Raw genomic sequence first — 27523 nt, 5'->3', positions numbered from 1 at the left:
GGGGAAAACCACACCCCACCAACAGCGGCAGGGCAAGCTGCTGTATATAAACAGGGAGCAAACCCCACACTCCCTTGCACTGGTGATGTTGCCTAGTTGGGCAACGAAACGACTGCAAGCAACAACCAAGCTCAGAGAGCAGCAAGGACGCCACAATCCTCTTTGCACTGTAGTGGGAACAAATGCAGTTTGCATAGAGAGGCAGACCAGAAGAAATTCATAGTCAACTTTATCTGACTCCGAGAATGTCAATGAAATGTCAAGATGCTATACAGTCTCTTCATTCTTTAATTTATTTAACTTCCCTCTTCAATGCTTTTTTTTTTTAGCAAGTCTTTCCAGGTTTGCCTTGAAATGCACATCAGGTAGATCCGAATGGCTTCTTCTGAACAGTGAGAAAGTCCCTCAACGAATTTTCTCTGCCCGTTCCGGTTTTTCACAAACCCTGAACATCCCCACCAGCGCTCCATCTTTCGGGCTGCCATAAATTCAGCAATAGGTGCCATTTAGTTCAGGGGGATTTTACTTGTCTTATCCCTTGCTTTTGCAGGTCTGCCAATTTGTGTACTCTGTGAATGGCATGTATGTTTTACATTTGGATTATCAGACTGTGAGCAACCTCATTGTGACAGGACCTCGGACCCTTGTGCTCGAAGTCATGGAAGAAGACGAATGAGGATCACGTGCTCCACATCTCCACAACACCTTGAGATCAGGGCCCAGTTTGTTAGCTGTGGGTGAAGCAATGTATGTCCCCCAACCCTAAAAAGCATGGGGAGTTTTTTTCTTATGCCTACTATCTAAGGCAGTGTTTATCAATCTTAGCAATTTTAAGATGTGTGGTTTCTTCACATGCCTGAGAGAGAGAGAGAGACCTCATGAATGTCATTTCAATCATTATTTTTGTAAAGATGTGGAGAATCTAAGTGCTTCTCCTGTACCATTCTGACTCCAGAAAAATCATTGCCCTAAATCATTACTAATTCTCTGATTTATTACTCTATTTATGAAACCCTTTTGCCCCACCAGTCTTGAGAAGTTGATAGGAATTTGGACAAATGTACCATTCTGTACCATTTCAATCCATGGGCCATTTTCCACTGGCAGAGCGTAGTTTCGAAACAGAATCAGAAGAAACTTGACTTCCTGGCGAGATAGAAAATATTGTCCTCCATGCCTTCAGGATCCAATTCTGTATTTCATGTCTGAACATTGGCTTGTCTTTCAACTGCCTTCCAAGAGCCAAGGATAGACTTTAAAAGCACTTTGTAATGTGATATTTCTTTACAGCACTTCAAGATCACAGAACAACATGCACAAGTGTTGATGACATGATTGTTATTTGAAATCAAGACACCAGTTCCAGGGGCATAATAAATTTGGAGAGAGGCGGTGTGGGGTAGGAAATGGTGACATGCAAATTCAATATTGTAAAATGAGCCGTTTTTCCCATTATAATTTTTCAGTTTATTCTCTAACATACCTGTGGGAAATCTACAGCCCTTCCGGATGTTGCTGAGGTTTAATTATTTGCAAATTATCTCAACTGTCCATTTCAGGTTTTCTCAATTTATCATTTTCACAAATATGCTAAGTTTGGTTCTTTAAATGAAGATTTTTTTCCCCAATTCTGCACTAAAATTTGTACCTGTTTTGTGCACCTTTGGCTCAATATATGCATTTGGTTTGCAATTTTGCCCAGTGGGCATAATTTCTACAAAACATTGCCCTTAATATAAATATTTTTTGTACATTATTATTATGACTGAATGAATTTGATATAGACGTTTTCCTAAGCTATTTTTTAAAAATGTTGGTGAACTGCATTGCAAAATTCAGAGAAATGTGCCTTTTGAATCTTAAATTCACTTTTACTTTTTGGGTACAAAAAAGCATCAATAAATAAGTCTGCCATTAAATGCAAAAAGCCCCCAGTTTCTCCCCAGCTCGGCTATTGTGATGGATGTCAGGAACTGACCTCCAACAATCTGTACAAGTTTCCAATCTATTCTCAGTGGGCTGCATCTTCCTCCTTTCATCTGAAACAAACCCATCTTTTAAGAATCAATCAGGGCATTCCATTGTATACCATTTGCTGTGATTTCATATTACTGCTATTTTTAGAATGTCAAAAGAATGACACTTTTTTTTAGGCTCTTCAGTAGAAATCAGTGGATGGAAGATATGGGAAGGGGGGGGGTGATTCCAACACACACACATGCATCCACACACACCATTCTCAATACTTTCTTTGACCAAATCCTCTACTGTCTTTAGTTGGATCTGTGTGCTTGGATGCCCAGGAATAGAAATTTCCATCCAGCTTTAACCAAACAATGCTAGTGACCACTTCCTGTCCCCTTGGGTCCTGCTGAATTTTTCATGAAAGGCTTTTCAGAAACTTGAAAGTGGGGCTTAAAAAACACCCCAAACATTCCCTGGATTTCTTCAGCTGGCAAATGAACTAGTTAGATTTATTTTTCCCAGCTTGAAACCATCCTAATTTCTTCAAATCGTTTCTCTCTCCCCACATTTTTTTTTAAGTATTAGTATTAGGGAATGATATTAAAGGCAAAACTGAAATACTTTGGCCACATCATGAGAAGACAGGACACCCTGGAGAAGATGCTGATGCTAGGGAGAGTGGAGGGCAAAAGGAAGAGGGGCCGACCAAGGGCAAGGTGGATGGATGATATTCTAGAGGTGACGGACTCGTCCCTGGGGGAGCTGGGGGTGTCGACGACCGACAGGAAGCTCTGGCGTGGGCTGGTCCATGAAGTCATGAAGAGTCGGAAGTGACTAAATGAATAAACAACACAACATTAATTTGGGCCAGGGACATCTGCAGCGGAGGGGTAAAAATCTTAAGATGGTGGTTGTGACCGCTTAGTCAAAGCCCCCCCTGCCTTTTTTTTTTTTTAAATATGTGATGCAGGCATCATCTTTATTATTTGACCCCCCTATGGACACTTCTGGCTTGGGTATTGCTTAAAAGAAGCATTGCCTGAGCTAGATATCTTGCAAATTGGACAGCTGGCAAAGCCTAAGGAGCATTTTGAAATAAAATTGGCAGACATAAATGTTTGTCTGCCAGTTTTCTGAACTGATCTGATCCTGAATTGGGATGCTAAAGATGTCCCATGGTAGGCTTCGGACCTTTGATCCAATCAGTATTAAGCAGATTCCTATAAATCAATTTAGCTGACTTAGGACAAGTGCTATGTCTCAAGTTGGAGTCTATTATTTGCAATCCCAGCATTAATACTCATTTTTGACAAGCTCAACAACTTGTATTTGCTGCTCAGAATTTTTCCTCTTTGCTCTTTTGCTGTGCACTCTGCAAGTGTTCACTTCAGCAACAACAGCAAAGCTTTATAGCAAATAACATCTCTAGGTGCCTTTCAACGAATGTAGTTACTTTGGAATAAATATTCAGGGAGAGGAGATGCTTATCAAATGTTAATTGTTTAATTCAGAACTTGTAATAAGAATAAATACATCTTATTTAATTATACCTGCTCCAATTTCAGTAACAAACTCCATTTTCTGGTATCATACAAATCTTAGTTGACTAATAACTATATTTTAACAAATATTGTGTCTGATTTTCTTTCTCTCTTTTTTTCCTTTTGGAAGAAGTCTTGGGAACATAATAAAAATGTTCTCTTTGGGCCCCCTTTTTACCTTGAAATATTGACTGGATGAGGCTGTGGTGTTTTTAGTGGAATGGGAATGTAGCTTTCCATGCTTGTGGCAGAAAATTTTTCTTTGTTCAAATGAGTGCCAGGGCGAGTGATGGCTTCTTTTTTGCTCTAGCAATAAATTGAAATAGAAGTGATAATAATTGCTTTCAAGTTGTACTAATGTTTATGACAATACTGTTGAGGGTCATAGAGGAAATTAAAGAATAACAAAAAGAAGCAGAAATGATTTCTCTCTCTTTCTTGTTGGAGATCCTAGTTTATGGTAGCAGTTTCAATTCCAATGTCTGTAATGACAAAATTCTGGGCATTTCTGGTTGAAGCATCTTGAGGGGAAAGGCGAGGTAAATGTGGTGGGAAGCTGGGCAGAAAGCCAACAGCCAAGCTCAGAGAGCACCAGGGACTCCACAGTTCAACCCTGAGCTACAGAGATTCTCTTCTATTGGGACTGTACGGCTCTAGTAAACGTCATTTAAAAAAAATGCTGTCTGTTTTATTAACATGATTTGACAGGACAGTGAGGTCCTTTGGGCATCGTGGCTAAAAAGCAGTCAATGGATATACATCAAGGGCACAAAAAGGTCAAACAAGTCAGATTCAGAATTTAATGTAGCTTGGAAACCATTAACGGACTGCCATGCTACATACAGACTTGTACCAAATCCAAATCTCTCTTAATATAATTAATCATTGAATACCGACTTGATTTTAATAATGTCCTGAAGTCTTAAACTGATACCTGATCTGTTAACATGCAACACTAAGGTCATTTTTATTTAAACTTTTATTGCTTGTAAATCTTTTCTTTTTTCCTCCTTACTTTTTTCTGTTTTTCTTCTTGATTCTGTTCTACTAAAATAAATGTGCATTTTGCCTTAGGGGGACGGCTCCTGTTTCTATCTCCACCCTTAACCTTTCCAGCAGGGTCTGTGTCACCAGGGGCAAACATGGATTCCACACCCATTTTGGCTCCACCCCAGCACTCATTTTGGCGCCCCCTCCAGTGAGGCGCCCAGGGCACATGCCCCGCTTGCCCCCCTCCAGTTATGGCCCTGCTTTCCAGGCCAAAAAACTGGGCTGAAAGTTTTGAACCATACCCACATTCAGTGGCAACCCATGCAGAGGATGTGATTGCAATATTATGTCTGCCATCTTGCAATTTTTGACTCTTGCCCCAACATCCCTACACAGCTTTCTTTGGCCCTCCAGAAATTTGGGGGGATATGTTGTAGCCCCCAGCCATTCCAATTTACCCCCCTACCACCACTACATTATGATTTTTTAGCTCCTGTAGACCTTTTCTTTCAACACAGTAAGATGAAGATCAACAAAGAACAATAACCCTAAAACAAATTCAGTAATGGTCTCATGTAATTGGTTTTAAAGTTTGCATTTCACGATTCCCAGCTAGAGAAATCTCCATGCCAAAAAAGTGGATTATGATCACCCAGAAGAGTGTTTTCATATTATTTATGTATTAATTCAAATTTCTATTACCCCCCGTCTCCCTGCAAAGAGGGGGACTCTGGGCGGTTTACAATAAAATTATCCCTTAAAACCTCAGCATATAAAATCAACATCCAAAATACCAAAATAATAAATAAATACAATCTGTTCAAAGCAGCCCCTCTGAGACATGTTGCTGCTTGAATGTGCGTGTCTGTCTGTCTGCTGCGATCTGAAATCAACGTGGAGATTATGCCGGCCGTTCGCCTCTTTTGAAGCCCTAAGCAGTTCCATCAACTAAGGAGAGCAATTGAAGTTGATTAGGTGAATATTTCATTTAAAAAGAAATATAGGCTTTTGTGGATCAGGTTGGGCTGCCATTCATGTTAAGGAACGTACAAGGTTTCAGGGCTGAAGTGAAAAGATATGGGCACCCATAAGTATGAAACCACGCCAGTTTGGTGTAGTGGTTAAAGGTGCTGGACTAGAAGCTGGGAGACCATGAGTTCAAATCCTACCAGCAGGAAAGCCAGCTGGATAGCTTTGGGCCAGTCCCTCTCTCTCAACCCTAGGAGGAAAGCAATGGCAAACCAGTTCCAAAAATCTTGCCAGGAGAACTGTATGGTCATGCCCATGTAGCTTCCAGGAGTCAAGACTAACTCTGGGGCACACACACCCCAACACAGTCTAAAACCTGTGTCTTGCTGATGAGAAGGATCTATGCCAGTATTTCTCAACCTTGGCAATTTTAAGATATGTAGACTTCAGATCCCAAAATTCTCCAACCAGCATGGCTGGCTAAGGGATTCGGGGAGTTGAAGTCCATATATCTTAATATTGCTAAGGTTGAGAAACACTAATCTTTGGATTCTTTAATTTCTCATGCTTGAAATCAGTCTCAAGGGAAGACCTCATATGGGAACCCCTTCTAGGAGTTTTTCCAGATTAGGAGTGTGGGTAATCATGGAATAACCATCGCAAGATACAGACTTTGCCCTATGCTGATATTTCCTGCATTGGATTGACCATTCTTTTCTTCTTCATTCTGAAATAGGATATTACGCCCCCAGAATTAGTTTAAAAACCATGAAACTCTCTCTCCGCCTCATTACTGCTCTGAAAAATTGACATCTCGCTTAGAAATCTCCCATCCCCACTGCCACAAAAAAAAAAAAAAAAACCAAACCAGAAAGAAAAAATCCTCAAAGAAAGCAGACGAGTTGCTCGCTTCCTTCCTCAGATCTAAAGGACGTGCTCAGCTTCTTCACACCATCCCAGTCAACTGAAAGAACCATGCAAAAATTCAAGGTCTGTGGCTGATTCTTGTTCACAATTTGCAAGGGTTTCAGAATTTGCTTTGCAAGGTGGCGTTCTGTGGGTGGTTTTTCTCAGGATGTCCTGTAGATTTTGCTCTGCTAGGATTGAGTTGTGAGCTGCTCTTGGGTTCCAGTGTTATTGCTGTAAGGGTGAAATGATGGAGCTGTAAACTAGGAAATTCCTGATTGGAACGAAACATCTTTTTCGCTTTAAATGTGGCTGATACCTCATGCAAAAGTTTTGGGTTGTTCTTTTTTTAGCAAGATGCTGCTGCCTAAGTTTATAGGGCTGTTGCAACTTTACACTCTAATGCTTGAAGGATGTGCAAATCTTTGTTTGACTGATCATATTGGAACAGCAAAAAGATTTTCGAATCTTTAAAGCGTTGTGGGTCTTCGCTCGTTCAGGCGTTTCTAACTCTTTATGATCTGATGGATCTTTGTTTGCCAGCGTTGTCTGTCCGTATCGGCTGCTTTGAGTTCTTGTAAGCCCTGTCTTGTTTTATCAAAACATTCTCTAAGTTTCTTTGGGTAAATCTGAATTTCGAAGTGGAACTGTGAGGATGGAAAGATTACCATTTCTATTTAGGTGACCTCTAGGGTGGATTATAGGGATGTTGACTTATTCATGGCCACCTTTTTAAAAAGTTGCTGCTTCCCCTGAATGTGATTGAAGTGAGTTAAGAATGGGACTGGTTCTTTGAAAGCCCATTCTCCAACTTGGCACCTTCCATAGATTGAGCAGTTCTGGGAGTTGAATTCCCTACCCAGAGCAACATGGGGAGTCTGCAGGGGCTGTGTGGGTCAAAATCTGCAAGATGGAGGCCCAGGGACCTGGTTGAAGCCATGACCTTCTTGGTTAAAATTACCATACATGTACAAAACCATGTATATACAAAAAATGCAGAGCTTCAATTGCGACATTGTGTCTGCCATCTTGCGGATTATGACACCATCCATCCTACAACGTCACTGGAGCAACAAGTTGGGGAAGCTCGGTAGGATGGATCTAATTTTAACCAAGTTTGTTATATGGAGAATAAAGCATTTCATCTCTTCCCCTCTCCTGACCTTAATTCTTGCAAGAAAACCTACTGTTTCTAATCTCTTACTTGGAGTTAAAGAGAAACAAAGTCAATCATGGTTTGTGAACTAGCTTGTTCTGCCATGTTCTCTCTTGTGACAATCCCGCTGTCTTCATCTGAGTCCCTAAATAAGTAAAGCTTGCTATGGAAATCTCTAAGGTCCTTAACACTTAATAATATCCTTAAGATTAGAAACAGACAAGCTTTTTTGCAGTCAGAAGACACACAATGCTGTTAGTTTGGGTTACACTTTACTCATGGGGGGGGGGGTGTTTCTGCAGGGGGTGGGGTTATAGAACTATGACATCATGGGTGGGGCAGGGCTTAGATTTTTTGATCACAGTTTGACAGTGAAATTTGGGAGATTGCACTAGTTGCAAAAAAGTAACTTGGGGGCGCAAGGATCCAAAAAAATCAACTTATTTTCTACTTTGTGGCCACAGAATAGAAAGGCCTTTTTACTTGTAAGAAGGAGGGGGGTTGGGAAAATATATTTTATAAATATACATATACATATACATATAAATATATATTCTGAATGTCTATGTATGTGCATAGGGTGGAGGAGAGATCACAAATCCAGGCAGGCTTGGATGCCATGACATTCAAGGGAAATCAAATTAAATTTGAGACTGCTGAGAATGCAAGTTATTAGCTGCATATTTGGGGAAACTAAATTGCAACCAATATTTATTAAATCTTTCTGAAAGGCCTGAGGCAACGGTGTAAGAAGTGAAGCAAAGGGGAATCTACGCTTGAGGGGCAACATCTTTCTACAGAACTATTTCAAAAGGGGAGCGGGTTTTGATACCCCCCCCCCAATCCCTCTGCCATTCATGGCCCATCACACAGTGCAGATCCTGCTCTGGGCTGGAGCCAGACACCTGTGGAATTTCCTTTTGGAATTGGCAGCTTGCTCCGATTTCCAACTTCTGTGTCAACTGCAGTGATAGATGAAAAATCTTTCTTCAGTTTGAACCTATAATCCAGTGTTTCTCAACCTTGGCAACTTTAAGCTGTGTGGACTTCAACTCCCAGAATTCCCCAGCCAGCCATGCTGGCTGGGGAATTCTGGGAGTTGAAGTCCACACAGCTTAAAGTTGCCAAGGTTGAGAAACACTGCTATGACTTCTCCCTTTCTTGAAAGCACAAGAGGGAACGGATTTGACCCAAACTGTGCTGTTTTATTTGATTGACAGTCCAGTAATTGTTTCTCCTGGTTCTAGAAATGAAAGGGGAAGGAAGTTGGCACCCTCATCCTTGTTTTCTGACATGACAAATGGGAATGTGCCAATCTGGTGGGGAAGAATGATTGCATCTCTGTCCTGGCACCAAATGTGTTTTGCTGTGAAGGCAGTTTCTCAGTGAAATTTTGCTATATGTACAGTGACCATATTCTCTTGGAAAAACTAAAGGACAAACCCCCAAAAGGGGCAAACTGAAAGACGTTCATAAGGATTTTTTAAAAATTGTTATAACTTTGTTTACAAAGGAAAATTCAAGAGCAAAACCAAGAAAAACTTGACCAAAACACATATTCTAATAAAAATGTCTAAAATCAAAAAGTATGTGTAAATTTATTTTAAAGAGACAATTCAATTTCCATACTTTTCACATGAATATAAGACACTGTGCATTAAGTGGTGCCACTTAGACAGTAAAAGCCAGATGACCAAAATAAAGGACAAAAGAGTTTTTGAAAAATAAATAAATTTAAAGGACATCTTTCTAAAATAAAGGACTATGCTTTATAATAAAGGACGTATGGTCACTGTAGCTATATGGGAGGAAATAATATATAATCAAGCTCTTTAATTTGGAAAACTATGAATGAAATGACAGAAGATGTATTTTTAAAAGGGAGTGACATAGCCTGCCAGATTAGGGGATGGTTATGAACATTTGAGGGCTATTATATTTTTATTCTCAAGCATTAAGCCAAGCATTAAAGCCTTTCTGAAGGCATTTTTGTTAGGCCAAACTGTTTTTTTAGTTATTTTCTCCTTCATGTACTAGCCAAACCACTTTGCGGACAGGCTGGCTACGTTGTAAACTGTAAACTGCAGTGGTTTTCAAACTTGGCATCTTTAAGATGTGTGGACTTCAACTCCCAGAATTCCCCAGCCAGTACACACAAAAAGGGACAGGGCCTTGATCATACTGACCCAGCCACCTTCTTCCATCTTTTGACCCCTGTGCCCTCTACAGATTCTGGGGGCAAAATGAGGGAAGTTGCTCAAACTGGATGTTCATGGATGCTCTTCTTTCCATTTATGCAGGTTGTCATGCTGGTCCAGAATTATTTCTGGATTTCTTGCCTAGTTCTTGCAGGTTTCATCACCTTACAGGTGTGTGGTCAAGGTAAGGAGCTATCCCGCCTTCCCATCTGGAGGTTGGCTGTTGTATCAGTGGTAAATGGATGTTTGCCCAGAAGTGGGTCTCTCTGTCTCTCATGCTGAGTATGGTACTATGTCACCTTAACTGTCATACGATATGACAATTTTAGATGTATGAATATTTGCTCAAAGTGCAGTAGATGAGGGTAAGCTGAGGTATGGAATACAGGTAGTCCTCGACTTACGACCGTTTATTTAACGATAGTTCGAAGTTACAACGGCCTCGGAATGGGTGCTTTACAGCCTGTAAAGCACTTCCAAGCATCGCAAAATGTCGCACCATCACCTCTGGTCACATGATCACATTTCGTGTGCTTGGCAACTGGCTCGCATTGACAACCGGTTGCAGCGTCCCATGATCATGTGATTGTGTTTTGCGATTTTTTCTTTTTTGCTGTTTTCCGGCAAAAAACACCCATTGGGAAAGCTGGATTTGCTTAACGACTGCTGTAAAAATGGTTGTAAAATCAGGTCTGGTCATGTAGTGACTCGACTTATGGCTGCAATGACTTAAAGATGGAAATTCTGGTCCCAATTGTGGTTGTAAATCGAGGACTATCTGTATAGCCCTTGCAGAGAAGATTGCGTGTTAATTTGAGAGTACAAAAGGCTCAGCTACGCAGTCGTATCTGAACAAGTGTGGTCTCCATTGAAAGCAGCAGATCCAAAACTACAAAAAGCTTATTTGACCTCTCACCCATTTTTATAATTGTGGATTATTAGCTAATCTGTGGGGTTTTCCCCATCTTTTTTCTCATTTTGTGTGTTGATGGATTGTATGTTTATAGCTGATTTTAATAAATTATTAAGGGAAAAAACGCAGCAAATGAGCATTGGAGCACCAGTCCTTGTCCCATTACAGAAGCCTGACCTTGAGGGAAAAAAGATTCTGTCTCAGTGTTATTTTGCCTGACCTTCTGGGCCCACTTCTGCATCTGATTACGAATTTAAGAGAAAAGGATGCAGGTCATTATTTGTCCCTGTACCCAACTCTCTACATATGCGCATTTTCCCTTCGACTTATATTAGTGGTTTTTTCCCTAATATAATGCATTGATGTGCGTGCTTTTTCCTCATATGCACATTTTGATAGAGGCTCGCCCTTAAAATTAGGTGTTTGCCTGGAAAGTTGCAAATTGCAGTGCAAACATTCTGAGGAAGGTAGGTTGTCATATGGATGAGCATTTCAGTTCGTTTAGAGACTTAAGAGAAGAGAACTGGACAAATACACCTAAATATTCAGACCAGATCTCTCCTAAACTTAATTCTCATGCAACAAAGTCTTTGACAGAGTCACTTGTTGAGACGGGCGGCTATAGAAATCGAATAAATAAATAAATAAAAATAAAAATATTAGGAAGAACAATGTCATTGGTGATGCAGAAGACTTTCATAGCGTCCAAGATTCCCAGTGGACTATTGCTGTCATATTCTACAAAAACTATGATCATGAGGCTTTAACAGGGTGCGTGTGAATGAACACATGTTTGGGTTATGGTGGGTTGGCCCTTCTGTCTCCCTTTAGCAAGGTCCCTTCCCCAACAGTCCCCACCTGTGGACTGCAATAAATACTGCCATTATCCACTTTTCTCCAGAGAATGTCTCTCAGATGCTGAATTATTTGGCAGCAAGTAAGTGACCATCAAGGGACGCGGTGGCGCTGCGGGTTAAACCGCTGAGCTGCTGAGCTTGCCAATCGGAAGGTCGGCAGTTCGAATCCGCATGACGGGGTGAGCTCCCGTTGCTAGTCCCAGCTCCTGCCAACCTAGCAGTTCAAAAACATGCCAATGTGAGTCGATTAACAGGCACCGCTTCGGCGGGCAGGTAACGGCGTTCCGTTCAGTCATGCCGGCTACATGACCACGGAAGTGTCTACGGACAAACGCCGGCTCTTTGGCTTTGAAACGGAGGTGAGCACCGCCCCCTAGAGTTGGACACAACTGGACTTAATGTCAAGGGAAACCTTCACCTTTACCTTTTAAGTGACCATCCCATTTTCTTCCCTCTTTTGTAGCTTAACTGAGCAGGGAAATTGCTGTGTTAAAGTCTGTTCAGAATGAGAGTACCGATTCAAGAAGAACGCAAGTCTTTATTATGTACAACAGTGTTAAGGAATTACTGTAGATGAGAATTGAAAGACAAAAGGAGAAAATAACAATGACTTTGGAAAGAAATTGTCCTAGTCTGGTCCTTCGGGAAGAAGGTACATACGTGCAAGACCAAAGGCAGAATGACAGGTTAACAAAGGCACCATATCTCAGGTGCTTTTCCACAAAACAATCCACATTCTATACTACATCTTGCTTCTACTGGTTCCTAGACTTGGGAACTGGAGTTTGTGCTTACCAGTCTGGGGAAAGATGTTCCTTCTCTTCCAATGCAAGGAAGACAAACTTCAAACCTGAGTTGCTCCTTCCTTCCTTCCTTCCTTCCTCCCTTCCTCCCTCCCTTCCTTCCTTCCTCCCTTCCTCCCTTCCTTCCTTCCTTCCTTCCTCCCTCCCTCCCTCCCTCCCTCCCTCCCTCCCTCCCTTCCTCCCTTCCTTCCTTCCTCCCTTCCTCCCTCCCTTCCTTCCTCCCTTCCTCCCTCCCTTCCTTCCTCCCTTCCTCCCTTCCTTCCTTCCTCCCTCCCTTCCTCCCTTCCTCCCTTCCTTCCTTCCTCCCTTCCTCCCTCCCTTCCTTCCTCCCTTCCTCCCTCCCTTCCTTCCTCCCTTCCTCCCTTCCTTCCTTCCTCCCTTCCTTCCTTCCTCCCTTCCTTCCTTCCTCCCTTCCTCCCTCCCTTCCTTTTCTCTCTCGCTTCTTAAAAAAAATATCTGAGAGGAGAATCTCCAGCTTCTGATTAGTTCTTCAGTGGTTGACTGGGGTGTCCCTTCCCACTTTACCCGGCTGGGCAGATTGCGTTCTCCTGCAACCCTTTCAGCATCTGAATCTCTTGCAAGGGGCTGTTCCAGCAGATGGGCTACATGGCGGGAATGTGAACAACCCATCATAGAATTGGGAGGGGCCACTGGGGCCATCAGGTCCAGCCCTTTGCCCTGTGCAGGAATGCAAATCACAGCATCCCTGACAAATGGCTTTCTACCATCTAAGCATATCATCTCATTGATTCTGCTGTCAAGTTGTTCTTCCCCTTAGGACATTTTCTAACAATCAGAATCTGCTTTCCTCTAATTAAAACTTATGATTCTATATCTTGCACCTAGAACAAGAGATCTTCTTCCATACAACCTTTTCCTTGTGATCAGTAGCAGGTGCCTTCCTTGTCTTGCGCCTAGCAAGGGGAACAAGAATTTCATGACGTGCACTCCAGTGAAAAACCTAGAACATTGACGAATTATAGAGAGGTTTAGGCTAGAAACCTTCTTCTTCCTGACATGTGCAGATCATCTCCATCTGGGAGGAGCATTCAACCCACTGAGCCCCACCTAAAATCTGATGTAGCGACAGTACAGACAAGGTGAGGTCCACGTCTTTGAAAGGGAAAAGAAGGTAGAAAGTAAACTCCGCTGTTCATTTCTGTGAATGCCCCATGCCCCATACTCTTTTTGTCCATGCCATACTTCTTCCTTGGGGCTTCCTGTTCTTTGGGGTCTTCTCTTATCACCTCAAATCTGTCACAGAACAAGGAAACATTCCTACAGTATGATGAAAGCACTTCTCTGGAATGGATTTTTCGACGGGATGCAGCCCATTTGCATTCCGGCTGTCAGATTAACTCATATCTCAGGCTTTGCATTCAATGGCCAACATTCTTGTCACTCCGTTTTGTGGCTCCTAGAGTGACCACCAAGATCTGGGAAGAACAAGTGGACTTGAAAACAACTTCTGGCTTTATTAGCAAAATAATCCCCTCTTTGTTCTGCTTGTCCTCCCTGCCTTGGCTCCAGCAATGGGACCCAATGAAGCATTCTGCATGTTTGTGTGTGATGTCCTTCAAAAGGGAATAGAAGGCCCTCCGATTCTGCTTTGGCCAGAGCTGCTTCTGAATCTCAGCTTTGTTTTCCCAGGCAACATAATTTCCTTCCAGGAAGCTAGAAGAATTATCTCCCAAAGGTTAAAGGTCACAGATGTGGAGCTGAGTCAGTTACTGTGGTCCTTTGGAACCACTGTTTGACTCCAATGGTTGGGTCATCTGATTGCATTTCAGTGACAACATTCCTGAGATTTGGAGGCTGTGTCGTGGAGTTGTGGCTGGTCATTTATGTCTGTTGTAAACTACTTGGGTCTTGCAAATGGGCAGCACATAAATAATCAATAGGAAAGCAATTACTGCAGCAAATTCTTCAACTGGAATAAAACAAAATAAAGGCATTTCTCTTCCACTTACCTCCCCATCTCTTGTTTCCCCTTCGTTGAACTTTGGATTGTAGGCTCCTCCAGATAGGACCTATCTCTTTCTGCTACATAAAACATCAAGGTCACCAGACCTATGCAATCAGCACTCTACATGTTGAACTTCCGCTTCTATAACCCTACAATTGGCATGACCCAAAGGACTTGAGAGAGGTGATGCCCAGCGCATCTGGGAACTGTGGAATGTCAGTAGCTGATACATATCATGGTACTGTGCTAATAAAACCATACAACATCAATTCTTTTTCATCTGGATTGGTTGCCTTTTCTTTCCCCAGCAAATGAGGATTTCTGGATTATTGTTCATAAAGCTAAAAGCAGCTTCCACTGACTTCAGGGGCCATGTCTTCCCAATTAGTATCTTGCAATCCGAATCTCTGAGCTTTCTACAGATACTTAGGAATGTTCCTAAGGGCATATAAATAAATCTCCTTGCTCACTGAAATCAAGGAGAAAGGCTGAACTCAGTGGCTGGATTTGTATAACAAGCTTAAATGGCTTTATTCATACAACATTTTAAGCTTGGTTAGTATTAACCTACAGGTTAACCTGGTTGGAACTGAGCCTATTGAGACATTCTTTTGAATCTCAAATCCTGTCCTTCAAAAATTTCAGTGTCTGACTTAATTAGCTGAAGGACCTTCTTCTGTGTTGAGAAGCAATCTATGTTCTAAGGAAGGGAAGACACTGAAGGATGCAGTCACAATTTATATGCCCAACCTCACCCCCCAAAAAACACTTTTTTGCCTCAAATTGTAAAGATAATGCTGGTTCTCTTGCAGGGTCAAACCGTCTGAAGCTGACTGTCCTTTCAGAAGACAGATTGCAAATGAAATGGAAGGAAACAGAAGGAAACACCAACGGGTACAAAGTTCGTGTAAAGCCAATGGCAGGTACATACGAAAGAAATCCAGTTGGGCTTCCTCCTGAAAAGATAGCTTTTTGAAGGAAGCATAAGTTGCTGGTTTGTAACAAATACAAATATGAACAGAATAGGACTCCAGGCCCTGGTCCAGCTTCGGATTATCACTTTATTATTTATTTATTTAAAGACTCAGTTGTCCTCAGTAACATTCCTGGCTCAGTCTACTTGCTGCTGAATCTGCTCAAGGATGGTAGCACAGACAGAAGGCAATTCTATTCTTACTACAGGTAGTCCTCACTTAATGACCATTCATTTAGTGATGGTTCGGACATACAACGGTGTTGAAAAAAATGACTTATGACTAGTTCTCACACTTACGGCCATTGCAGCATCCAAGTGGTCATGTGATCACAATTTGGGTGCTTGGCAACCAGTTCACATTTATGACCGTTGCAGTGTCCCGTGGTCATGTGATCACCATTTTCAACCTTCTCAGCCAGCTTCTGGCAAGCTAAATCAATGGGGAACCATACGATTCACTTAACGACCACATGGTTCGCTTAACGCCTGCAGTGATTTGCTTAATGGCCACTGCAAAAAAGGTCGTAAAATCAGGTCAGATTTGCTTAATGACTGTTTTGCTTAGCAACCAAAATTCTGGTCTCAATTGTGGTTATTAAGTGAGGACTATCTATAGGGTTCCGGCACTGACTTTAGATTTATTTCCCATGTGGTCCAGTGCTGAAGATGCTGGACTAGGAATGGGGAGACCCAGGTTCTAGTTCACCCTCAGCCAGAGAAGCTCCTTGGGGGGACTTTGAGCCAGTCCTTCTCCCTCAGCCTAAGAACCAGGGTGACACCGATACCAAAGAGGCAATGCTTGCGTAGCACTAAAACCAAAGCCCCACCCCTTATTTTGCTGCATGCACAAAAGGGACGGGGCTTCCCTTGCAATGCCACGTCTGCCATCCACTGTCCAAAGAACATGCAAAATACCCAAGAGGGAATGAGAGAAATAGATGTGAAGGTCGAAAAATTGCACCATTATCCAGCAATGACATCTGATTTTAATTATGGTTTTGTTATGAACGTGCATAACAAAACCCCTTTCTTGCACACACCTTTATTTGAACAAGCTCTTGGACTTTTATTTGGAATAATATCTGCATTCATAGTTCCACTCTCATTTCAGATCTCTGGTTCCACATTTGAGCTTGGATCACACCTAAACAGACGGTTACCTCTTTTATTTTTAATTCAGATACATTTGGAAAATATGCAAGGATATTATTCTAGACCCTTAAGCTAATTGTTGTTGTTTATTCGTCCAGTTACTTCCGACTCTTCGTGACTTCATGGACCAGCCCGTGCCAGAGCTTCCTGTCGGTCGTCAACACCCCCAGCTCCCCCAGGGACGAGTCCGTCACCTCTAGAATATCATCCATCCATCTTGCCCTCGGTCGGCCCCTCTTCCTTTTGCCCTCCACTCTCCCCAGCATCAGCATCTTCTCCAGGGTGTCCTGTCTTCTCATTATGTGGCCAAAGTACTTCAGTTTTGCCTTTCATATCATTCCCTCAAGTGAGCAGTCTGGCTTTATTTCCTGGAGGATGGACCGGTTGGATCTTCTTGCAGTCCAAGAATGCACTCTTCAGGATGTCTGGCTCTAGCTCACTGACCACACCGTCAAAGCTATCCCCGATATTGTTGTCCTTCCTATACAGGTCTTCTGTATATTCTTGCCACCTTTTCTTGATCTCCTCTTCTTCTGTTAGGTCCTTGCCATCTTTGCTTTTGATCATACCCATTTTTGCCTGGAACTTACCTCTGATGTTTCTAATTTTCTGGAAGAGGTCTCTTGTCCTTCCTATTCTACTGTCTTCTTCCACTTCCATGCATTGCTTGTTTAAAAATAATTCCTTATCTCTTCTGGCTAACCTCTGGAATTTTGCATTTAATTGGGCATATCTCCCCCTATCACTGTTGCCTTTTGCTTTCCTTCTTTCTTGGGCTACTTCTAGTGTCTCAGCAGATAGCCATTTTGCCTTCTTGGTTTTCTCTTTCTTTGGGATGTATTTTGTTGCCACCTCCTGAACAATGTTGCGAACTTCTGTCCATAGTTCTTCCAGGACCCTATCTACTAAGTCCAGTCCCTTAAATCTATTCTTCACCTCCACTGTATATTCCTTAGGAATATTAGTGAGCTCATATCTAGCTGATCTGTGGGTCTTCCCTAATCTCTTTAGTCTGATCCTAAATTGTGCAAGAAGAAGTTCGTGATCTGAACTACAGTCAGCTCCAGGTCTTGTTTTTACCAACTGTATAGATGTTTACCACCTTTGGCTGCAAAGGATGTAGTCAATCTGATTTCGGTGTTGTCCATCTGGTGAAGTCCATGTATAAAGCCGTCTCTTAGGTTGTTGGAAGAGAGTGTTTGTTATGCAGAGTGAGTTGTCTTGGCAAAATTCTATCAGCCTATCTCCTGCTTCGTTTTGTTCTCCCAGGCCATGCTTACCTGTAATTCCAGGTGTCATTTGACTGCCCACCTTAGCATTCCAGTCTCCCGTGATGAAAATAACATCTCCTTTAGGCGTGTTGTCCAGTAGGTGCTGCAGATCCTCATAGAACTGCTCTACTTCAGCTTCTTCAGCATCTGTGGTTGGGGCGTATATTTGGATCACTGTGATGTTAGATGGCTTGCCCTGAATTCGAATTGAGATCATTCTATTGTTTTTTGGATTGTATCCAAGCACTGCTTTAGCCACTTTACTACTAATTAGGAAGGCTACTCCATTTCTTCTGTGGTCCTCTTGTCCACAGTAGTAGATCTGGTGGTCATTTGATGTGAAGTGGCCCATTCCAGTCCATTTCAGTTCACTGATGCCCAAAATGTCTATCTTTAATCTTGACATCTCACCAATAACCACATCCAATTTGCCCTGGCTCGTAGATCTTACATTCCAGGTTCCAATGGTGTGTTGATCCTTAGAACATCAGATTCGCCGTTCAGCACCAGCATCGTCAACCTCTAGCCGTCCTTTCGGCTTTGAGCTAGCTGCGTCATCACATCTGGGGCTAGTTGAACTCATCCTCTGTTCCTCCCCAGTAGCATTTTGACCATCTTCCGACCTGGGGGTCTCATCTTCTGATGGTATACCGACATATCTCTGGTTGTACTGATCCATTTAGTTTTCAGGGCAAGAATACTGGGGTGGGTTGCCATTACCTTCCCCAGGGATCGCATTTAGTCTGACCTCTCTGTCATGACCTTTCCGTCTTGGGTGGCCCTTCACGGTTTAGCTCATGGCATCATTGAGGTGCTCAAGCTCCAGCACCACGACAAGGTAACAATCCTTTGCTGAAGCTTAAGCTAATTACAGGTGTGCAAAATCAGTTCTAAAGCTACTTTGATTGTGTCCCTGGGGGTGCCATAGCATTCCTCATGAGTGAAGTAGATTTGATGTGATGTTTAATTCTAGTTGGTTAAACAAGTCAATAAAGCACCAGAATCTCACAAAGCAGTGACAGGCATTCATACTTTATACACAAAGCTGAAGTGTACTAGGAGAATGAAGATATACATCCAATTAATTTAATTCCAAGTCAAATGGTCACCAGGTTTAATTTTTAACTAACTTCAGAGTTCCTGGAGGCAATTCCCACTTGACACATACTGCCACTTTTCTTAAGTTTGCAAATTTGCAGTTGTTTGCAAAACTTGTTCCTCTCCCTGAATCAGGAATATACTAACTAGGAAAGCAGTAGGAAGGGATATTGAGGGAGGACAAGGAGATTGAGATCGTAGAGGTATTAGATGGATTCATTGTGGGAAGACAGACGTGTTAGTCTGTGATGGCCCAAAATCAGAAGGAATCTAGTAGCATCTTTTCCAACTGACACATTTTATTAAAAGGCATAAGCTTTCACAAATTCATGAAAGCTTATGCCTTTTAATAAAATGTGCTAATCAGGGAATATGATACTTGACTCCTTCTGATTTTTGGATGGATGCTTAGTATCTGTTCCAAAAGGTGTTGAGCAGAACCCCCATGCCCAGGATGGGCATTAGATTTTCAGAAAGGGAGTTTGACAAGTGATGAATTTTGTTGCTAAATTAAAAATCACCAGTCCAGGTGGCATGCACCCCAGAAGTTGAAAATAACTCAAAAGTTGGCTTTTTAACAAAAAATGTTTAATAGATTCCAAAGTTTATTGTATCTAGCACTGCACCAGAAAGTAGCCAGTTCCATTCATTATTTTCAAAGACTATATGATGAATTATTTACTTTTGATGTTTACTTTAGGAAGGGGTGTCTGCAGGGAGGGGGTCAAAAAAGTCAAGATGCTGGCCAGAATCATGTGATTGAAGCCCCGCCTCTTTTTATGTACGTTGTGATACACATACGAGAGGGGCAGGCTTTGATCACATCGTTGTGGCCACATTCTTGACTTCTTTGACCCCTCCCTGCAGACACCCCTGAATCCAAGTAAACATTTATCAATGTCCAGTTGGCTGTCTATGCCACTTACAGGTTTTATAACAGTAACTTAGAATTGTACATAGACCTTACATGATTCTGTCATTTTCTGTATTTTGTTCATGTCAAGTAACCGGTTAAGTAAACTTATATTTCATGGAATATTTTTGATTCTCTGTAAATGAGGTGATGGAAGGAAAGATTGGGCTTTAAAATTAGAAGGCAGTCTTTAGGGGCATGGATACGATGCATTTTTCTTGGAAAAAATAAAGGAAAAACCTGAAAAAGGGACAAATCTGAAAGAGGTTCATAAGGTAAAAAAAATTAATTGTTCATGTCTTTGCTTTACAGAGGAAAATTCAAGAGCAAAACCAAGAAAATAATTAAATTAAATAAATCTAAAGGACAGCTTTCTGAAATAAAGGACTATTCTTTATAATAAAGGATGTATGGTCATTGTAGGCATGGATAAGTACAGGTAGTCCTCACTTAATGACCATTTGTTTAGTGACAGTTCAGACTTACAACAGTGCTGAAAGAACTGACTTACAACCAGTGCTCACACTTACAACCATCACAGCATCCCCACAGTCATGTGTTCATATACTTGGCAACTGGTTTGCATTTATGAGTGTCACAGCATCCCGTGGTCATGTGATTGCCATTTTTGACTTTCCCAGCCAGCTTTTGGCAAGCTAAATCAATGAGGAACCAAGTGACTCGCTTAATGACCACATGGTTTGCTTAACGCCCATGGTGATTTGCTTAATGACCACTGCAAACAAGGTTGTAAAATCAGGACAGATTCACTTAATGACTGCTTCACTTAGCAACTGAAATTCTCATCCCAGTTGTGGTTGTTAAGCAAGGACTACCTTGCTTAATAGGTTGGAGGCCCTGATACATAAAGTGCTGTTTTGCAAAAATTTGATGCATGTTTAAGCTACTACTAGGACCTTGGTGAGCTTATTTTCCTGTTCCTGTCTCCCCGCTATTTTAGGTGACTCTGAACAGGAAGTGATGTTGAAAACCAAGATGGCAAAAGCAACTGTGGGTGGGCTGAGTCCTACCAAAGAATACACTCTGCAGATCTATATCCTTAATGGCTCCCAGGAGACCCTCTTTGTCAAGAGGAAATTTGTGAGTAAGTGCGGTTTCTGCTTCCTTACTGTCCAAGTATTTCACTGTTGGCCAGATTGGCTTTGTAATTTGCTCACTGCTTACTTGGTGGCACCTCTTGGACCAAGGAGAAAGCGAGGATGGAGCTCAGCTGTGTGAGAAGAGAAGGAAAGCTTTGGCTAAATCTGGGTTCCCCAAAGTGGTCAATATTGACCCCCAAGGGTTGATGGGATTATCCAAGGGGTTGTTGCTGTTGCTGTTGTTGTTATTATTATTATAGACACAACAACGTGAAATCACAGCTTCCAGTTCTTTAGTTGGTGTTGGTCTTCATTCACAGTGAGTTGTTCCCAAGAACCTGGCGTGTCATAATGTATTGGCTTAGTCTATGTGTGGATCCAAGCAATGTGGCCTTTTGTAATGGACAGATGGAAATTGTGTCAATGCACAGGCTTTCTAGGTGCCATCCAAGGCTTTTGTGTATGGCCCTCAGTGATCTTCTCCAATTCTTTCTCTTCTATACTACTATCTCCTGTTATTGCCACAGCAATTATCCACGCTTTCTTCTTTTCAACCACAGTTAAATCTGATATGTTATGCGCCAAGACTTTATCAGTTTGTATTCAGAAATCCCACAACATTTTAACCTGCTCATTTTAGCTGGTCTTGGCCTTCATTTGCATCGAGTTCTTCTTAAAAACCTAGGACGTTGTAATGTATCAGCACAGTATATGTGCAGATCCAAGCCGTGTACAGTGTATTATTATTATTATTTGTAGTATTATTAGTTAAAGTAATATTTATTATTTTCATATAATAAATGTTTGGGGGTTGATGAACAATCTGAAACTTCATGAAGGGGTTGATGAGCCGAAGAGTTGGGGACCCCCAGGCTAAACAAATGGGGTTACCCTCAAAGAATTCACCAACAGGGAGAATAGAAAAAACTGAAAGCTGAACTTAAGCATTTGGGCAGGAATAAGAGGCAGGATGCAATAAAGGAAGAATTCAGGTCTGAGCATTTTTCAGACATCTGGTTGTTCAGAGCACCCCTGAAAATGATTCAGAGAATATTCAGAGCTCAATCCTGATGAACCAAGTGGTTTGGGGATGAGAGGGATGAGGAGCACATCTACCTTGGATTGGTAGATATGTGTACTTCAGACTTTGTGGAGTCCTTGGTGCTCTCTGAGTTCGTCATTGGCTTGCAGACGTTTCATTACCCAACTAGGTAACATTGTCAGTGTGAGGGAGTGTGGGGTTTAGCACTAATGATGTCACCTAGTTGGGTAATGAAATGTCTGCAGGCAACAACCAAGCTCAGAGAGCACCAAGGACTCCACAGTTCAACCCTCAGCTACAGATATTCTCTTCTATTGGTACTTCAGGATTTATTTATTCACTCTGAAGGACCGCCTAGGCTTTTGTTCCATTGTTGCCTGCCACTAGTGATAAATTGCCATGTCCAAGAAGTTTTTGCCTACCACAGAGATTGAAGAGTATGTTCAAAGAGAGACAACCAAAATAAGTGGATGTAATTGACTGGTGCACAAAACTCACTGGTGGGCAAAAAAGGAACAAGTCTTAATCAGGATCTCCTCATCAAGGTGTTCAGTTCAAGTGTTGTCCAAACTCCACTGAAGCTGTTTTGGGAAATACAGAAACAATGCCCCATTTTCTCAGATGGTTTTCAAAGGCGATTAGGTTTAAGGAAGAATACAGGCATACCTTGGAGATATTACAGGTTGGGTTCAAGACCACTGCAATAAAGCAAATATTGCAATAAAGTGACACACAATTTTTTTGGTTTCCCAGTGCATATAAAAGTTATGTTTACACTATACTGTAGTCTATTAAGTGTGCAATAGCATGGTGTCTAAAAAGACGATGTACATACCTTAATTAATTGTTTTTTTAATCCATTCAATCATGTCCAATTCTTGGAGATTGCCTGGACAAGCCCCTGCAGTTTTCTTGGCAAGGTTTTTCAGAAGTGGTTTTCCATTGCCTCCTTCCTAGGGTTGAGAGAGAGTGGCTGTCCCAAGGTCGCCTGGCTGGCTTTGTGTCTAAGGCAGGACTAGAACTCCCAGTCTCCTGGTTTCTAGCCTGGAACCTTAACTACTACACCAAACTGGCTCCCAATTAAAAAATACTTTATTGCTAAAAAATGCTAATCTGTTGGAAAAATGGCACCGATAGACTTGCTCAGCGCAGGGTGGCCACAAATCTTCCGTTTGTAAAAAAACGCAATATCTGCAAAGCACAATAAACAAAGTACAATAAAATGAGGTATGCCTGTACTCAGTGCAAAATCAGGAATGAATCACAACTCTTAATCAGGCAAAACTTTTTTCAGGCTTATCTGGCAGGCAGGTACTGTGTGCACACAAGGTCCAAAACACTTCTGTTCAATCCTTTTTGAAGTGTGCAAAACCCTAGTAAATACTTATTGCATGCAGAATTAGCAGGAGGACCATCGAGTAGCTAATTCAAAATGGCTCTGTGCTTTCCTGACTTGGCAGTAGGGCTTCCTCCATTTTTTTCTCAGAAGACTCCTGTGAAAGTAAGCCTGAGTCTGGGGAAATTCTGGGCTGTAATTTCAAGAGGTTTTCGAAGCCCAATCACCTGTGCGTAAACTTCCTTCTGGGCCTTGGCGATCCCAGGCTGTGGAAGAACATGACAGGGTGAGGGGTTAACAATGAAATGTGCTTCCAGTTGACTTGCTTGATTTATGGACCGGCTTCAGTTTCACGGCATTTTGGCTGTTACAGTTGAAGAACTGAAAAACCTTTCCGAGGCTAGAAGCCACAAGAAACATCCAACGAGTGTTCCAGAGAAGGGAGGGATCCTAGCAGTTGAAGTCACTTCACCAGCTCTGGGTGACACCTCAACTCTGATAGGTATGAACGGGGGTCAAGGGGGAATATGAGAAAGTGGGTTGAGGTCATAATGGTAAAGACCCCCTCACATTGAGCTAGACTCCTGATGACTACATCTGTGCCATTTTCAAGAAATAGTTGGCTTTTGCCTTAGTATTTGCCTCTTGCCCTCTATTTCCTTGGTGGTCTCCCATTCAAGAGCTAACCAGAGATGATCCTGCTTAGCTTCTGAAATCATTCCAAGATCAATTAAGAGCTGCCCCCTGCTGAGTGGGTGCAAAAGACAAGGGGAAATGGTTCTGTTTAAAGAAGGCAGATAGGTGGTTTTTGTAGGCAAGGGACAAGTCTCACCATTTCTTTATGCATTTCTTCTTTGAGCCGAAATGTCATTTGACAACACTTCCCTGAATGTGACTTCTGGATTCTTCTAATTATGAGAACTGAAGTCCAACACACCTAGAGGACACCTAGTCAGGGAATGTTTGGTTTGAAATGAATCCTTTTATGGAGATGTTTTGGGAAAAAACAAAATGATGGGTTTCTAAGGAGGAACAGAAGAAGTAGATTCCAGTCAGCTTTTGTGCTAAGAAACTTTGATTGCCATGGTAGATATTTGTGCTGGAAACTCCATGGGAAGTAGGTTCCTGTTAGTTCTGCTGAATGTAAGTACGCAAGATGCTTTATGGTCAAAACATCCCTATCTTCAAATAGTATGTCCCATTTGGAGTGTATTGAATGTGATCGGACCTTAAAATAAGCTCTTCCAAACTCCATTCTGAGGTCAGAATGAGTGACTCCAAGGTCAGACAACTTCTGATACAACAGCCCTGTTCTGAGGTCAGCCCCTTCTGATATGCTTGAAACAGCTCTCTTCTGAGTGTGGATCACTTGGAGTGGAGTGCCCTGGGCCAAGTCTAAAACAGGGTGTTGTTAAGAGGGCTAGAAAAAACTGGAGACCACAACAGACCCACTGCAGTAACATCGCACAGATGTCTTCTGCCCTTCCCCTTTGGAAATGAGTGGTTCTCGGTCCTATCGGGGTGCCTATGTGGGAAACCAAGATGGAGGGTCTGAACCTGTTGAGAAACAGATGGAGATATGGTTTGAGGTTTACAGTTAGCAGCTGCTGGTTTTATGTTCTCATTAGGGCCTTTCTAGGACCTATAATCAAATGATCTTACATGTCCTTGAATCTCTGCTGGCCAGCTTTTAAGCTTGAATAATGGACTGTGTAAAATTCCAGAGGTTGGGATGTTTTGACTGTAGAGTGTCTTGCATGCCTCTACGGCTAGGTGGGGAAGATGCCCAACTTAAATCAGGAACTAAAGTGACTGGAGACAGATGATCACAGAAGACCCCTGAACAAAGCAAGATTGCAGGTCATATTTTTTTAGTGTGCTACACAGAAAAGGTTAAGAAAATATTGTAAATCATATTATGACCTCTATGACAGGAATGCCTCTGGTATTGCTATAGGGGTGACCTTACCATGGTGCCCCTGAATGCTTCTAAACTGGATACTATCCTTGCTTGTGGGTACCATCGTTATGTACTATGAACAATGGCATTTATTGGGTCCACATACTGCCTCCTTCCACACTATTAAGAAAGGCAACAGGCTGGTTTTTGTTATGCGTCTCCTTCCCAGGATCACAAGTCTAGTTTCTTGCTTTTACTCAAGATGTGACTCCATTCATGCCTAAGCCATCCTCATTTTCATACGTGTTATTACATCTCCACAAATATGATTTTTATGTTCTGGACAACTTGGCAGGAAGGGACTTGAAATGTATAATTCTACCATGGTTTCAAGCTTTCTTGGTTGGTGTGTGGGATATGGGGGAAGCTGAGAAAGGAATAGAAGGGGGAGCAGGCATAAACAATCAAGAGATGGTGGGTGAATCCATTGACAGCTTATAAACAGCAATTTAGCCCCTGTGGAGAAAAATCTGGGAAGGAGCGTTGCAAAGCATTCAGAGACTCCACCTTAATTAAGGTAGTCCTCGCTTAATGACCACAGTTGGGACTGGAATTTTGGTTGCTAAGTAAAGCAATCATTAAGTGAATCTGACCTGATTCTATGAACTTTTTTGTGGCAGTTGTTAAGTGAATCATTGCAAGTGTTAAGTGGACCACATGGTCGTTAAACGGATCACGCAGTTCCCCATTGATTTTGCTTGCCAGAAGCTGGCTGGGAAGGTAAAAAATGGTGATCATATGACCACAGGATGCTGCGACTGTGTGAAGACGGTCGTAAGTAGTGTTTTCCAGCACTGCTGTAAGTCCAAACTGTCACTAAATGAATGGTAATTAAGTGAGGACTACCTGTAACTCACTGTAGAAGAGTTATAGTGCCCACACAGCTGGGCAAAGTCAAGGAGACTAGACTTACCCTGATTTCAATAAGAAATCTTGAATGCTACTCTGGGGTTAAATACCAAATCTTGGATACTCTAAAAGGAACTTCCCAACTTCATTTATAGTGACTTAATTAAGGGGGAATCTCTTTGAAAGAATTTGTAGGCTCAGGACTAATGTTTCTTCTCTTGATGACCTGAAATATAGGAAGAGCTGAGCCAGAGAAGAAAAGGCAAAAAAATCCCCTTTTGAAAGCAGACGAATATATGCTGAATGCTGAGCCAACATTGACATTGCCAACTCTGCCAAGCTTAATAGAGTTTGAAGGGGATTATCTGGCCCGAAGGAAAACAAGCAGAGACAGCTTAAGGAAAGGTGAGGTATCATGGTGGACACTGTGGTGAAACATTTTCTGCAACATTTCATAACTTCTATTTGCTGTTTGGTTGTCATCAAAAGAAGTTTTGGTTCTTGGAATTACCTTACCACCTACTCATGTATCAGGTTATGTCATAAGTCACCACAATTAGAGAATCAGGGTTTAAATTGTACAATTTTCATGGCATAGATTAGGGTTAGAGTAGGGGTAGAATATAATCTGAAGAGCCAGTATGGTGTCGTGGTGAAGGCACCGGGCTAGAAACCGGGAGGCTGTGAGTTCTAGTTCTGCCTTAGCCACAAAGCCAGCTGGGGGACTGGGGCCAGTCACTTTCTTTCAGCCCAAGGAAGCAGGCAATGGCAAACCACTTCTGAAAAGCCCTGCCAAGAAAACTGCAGGGACTTGTCCAGGCAGTCTCCGAGAATCAGACACAACTGAACGGATTAAAAAAAGAAAAAAGAATATAATCTGAAGGCTATTCGTGAGTTTCCCTTACTGAGCAAGCCTTAAGCACAGATTGGGTGGGAAATTATCTACCTGAAGATCATGATGAGAGGGAAGTGACATTTACATTACACAGAGGGAAGGAAAGACAGTTTTGGCTGAATTAACTAAAGCCCTTGATTCTGTAACTTACTATTTTTGGATGGGGGTAGAATACAGCTCACACAACAGGGGTATAATATGGGCAAGCCTAGGGTTGCCCAATACTGCACATGCCACTGCATGAATTTCCTGGAAATAAACCTGCTTTGTGTAATACAGAACCTGCATTGCTAATTCTTGTCAGGGTAATTTCCCATTGTCAGGAATGTTCCCCTCCCCACCCCCCATGCTTTAATAACCAACAGTTAGCAGTCCCTGGTTTTAAACCCACATGCAGGCATTCAGAAATGCACATAAACCCACAGTTCTATTCAGTTTCAGTTACATGTACATGACTCCTGCTAAAAGCATAGACATTTCAGTTAGTTGTGACTAACTTCAGAGCTGTTGATACCCATGGATTTTCTTTTAAATATGATTGTGAGTGAATCCAACTCTTGGAGTAACTGCATTACACACACACACACACACAACGCTTCTACAATAGAAGCATTTTATTTATTTATTTAAAACATTTATATAGCCGCCCATCTTATATTGAACTCTG

The 27523-nt window shown here is 42.0% G+C and overlaps 2 protein-coding genes across 2 annotated transcripts in view; both read left to right on the top strand.

Moving 5' to 3' along the window:
* LOC134492818 (DEP domain-containing mTOR-interacting protein-like) overlaps nucleotides 1–1827 on the top strand; it is a 32989-nt gene extending 31162 nt beyond the window's left edge. Inside the window, exon 9 of the mRNA XM_063296936.1 lies at nucleotides 551–1827. Within this exon, the coding sequence (XP_063153006.1) occupies nucleotides 551–676 (126 nt within the window). The 3' untranslated portion in view covers nucleotides 677–1827. The remainder of the gene's footprint in view (nucleotides 1–550) is intronic.
* Nucleotides 1828–9831: 8004 nt separating this feature from the next.
* Nucleotides 9832–27523, top strand: part of COL20A1 (collagen type XX alpha 1 chain) — a 130403-nt gene continuing 112711 nt past the window's right edge. The window contains exons 1-5 of the mRNA XM_063298753.1: nucleotides 9832–9909; nucleotides 15077–15187; nucleotides 20636–20779; nucleotides 23526–23654; nucleotides 26199–26366. Of these exons, the coding sequence (XP_063154823.1) occupies nucleotides 9834–9909; nucleotides 15077–15187; nucleotides 20636–20779; nucleotides 23526–23654; nucleotides 26199–26366 (628 nt within the window). The 5' untranslated portion in view covers nucleotides 9832–9833. The remainder of the gene's footprint in view (nucleotides 9910–15076; nucleotides 15188–20635; nucleotides 20780–23525; nucleotides 23655–26198; nucleotides 26367–27523) is intronic.

Source organism: Candoia aspera, chromosome 3 (genome assembly GCF_035149785.1).
Source record: "Candoia aspera isolate rCanAsp1 chromosome 3, rCanAsp1.hap2, whole genome shotgun sequence".
Classification (NCBI taxonomy): domain Eukaryota; kingdom Metazoa; phylum Chordata; class Lepidosauria; order Squamata; family Boidae; genus Candoia; species Candoia aspera.
The sequence above is the reverse complement of the archived record's forward strand: the minus strand, read 5'-3'. Positions and strand labels throughout refer to the sequence as shown.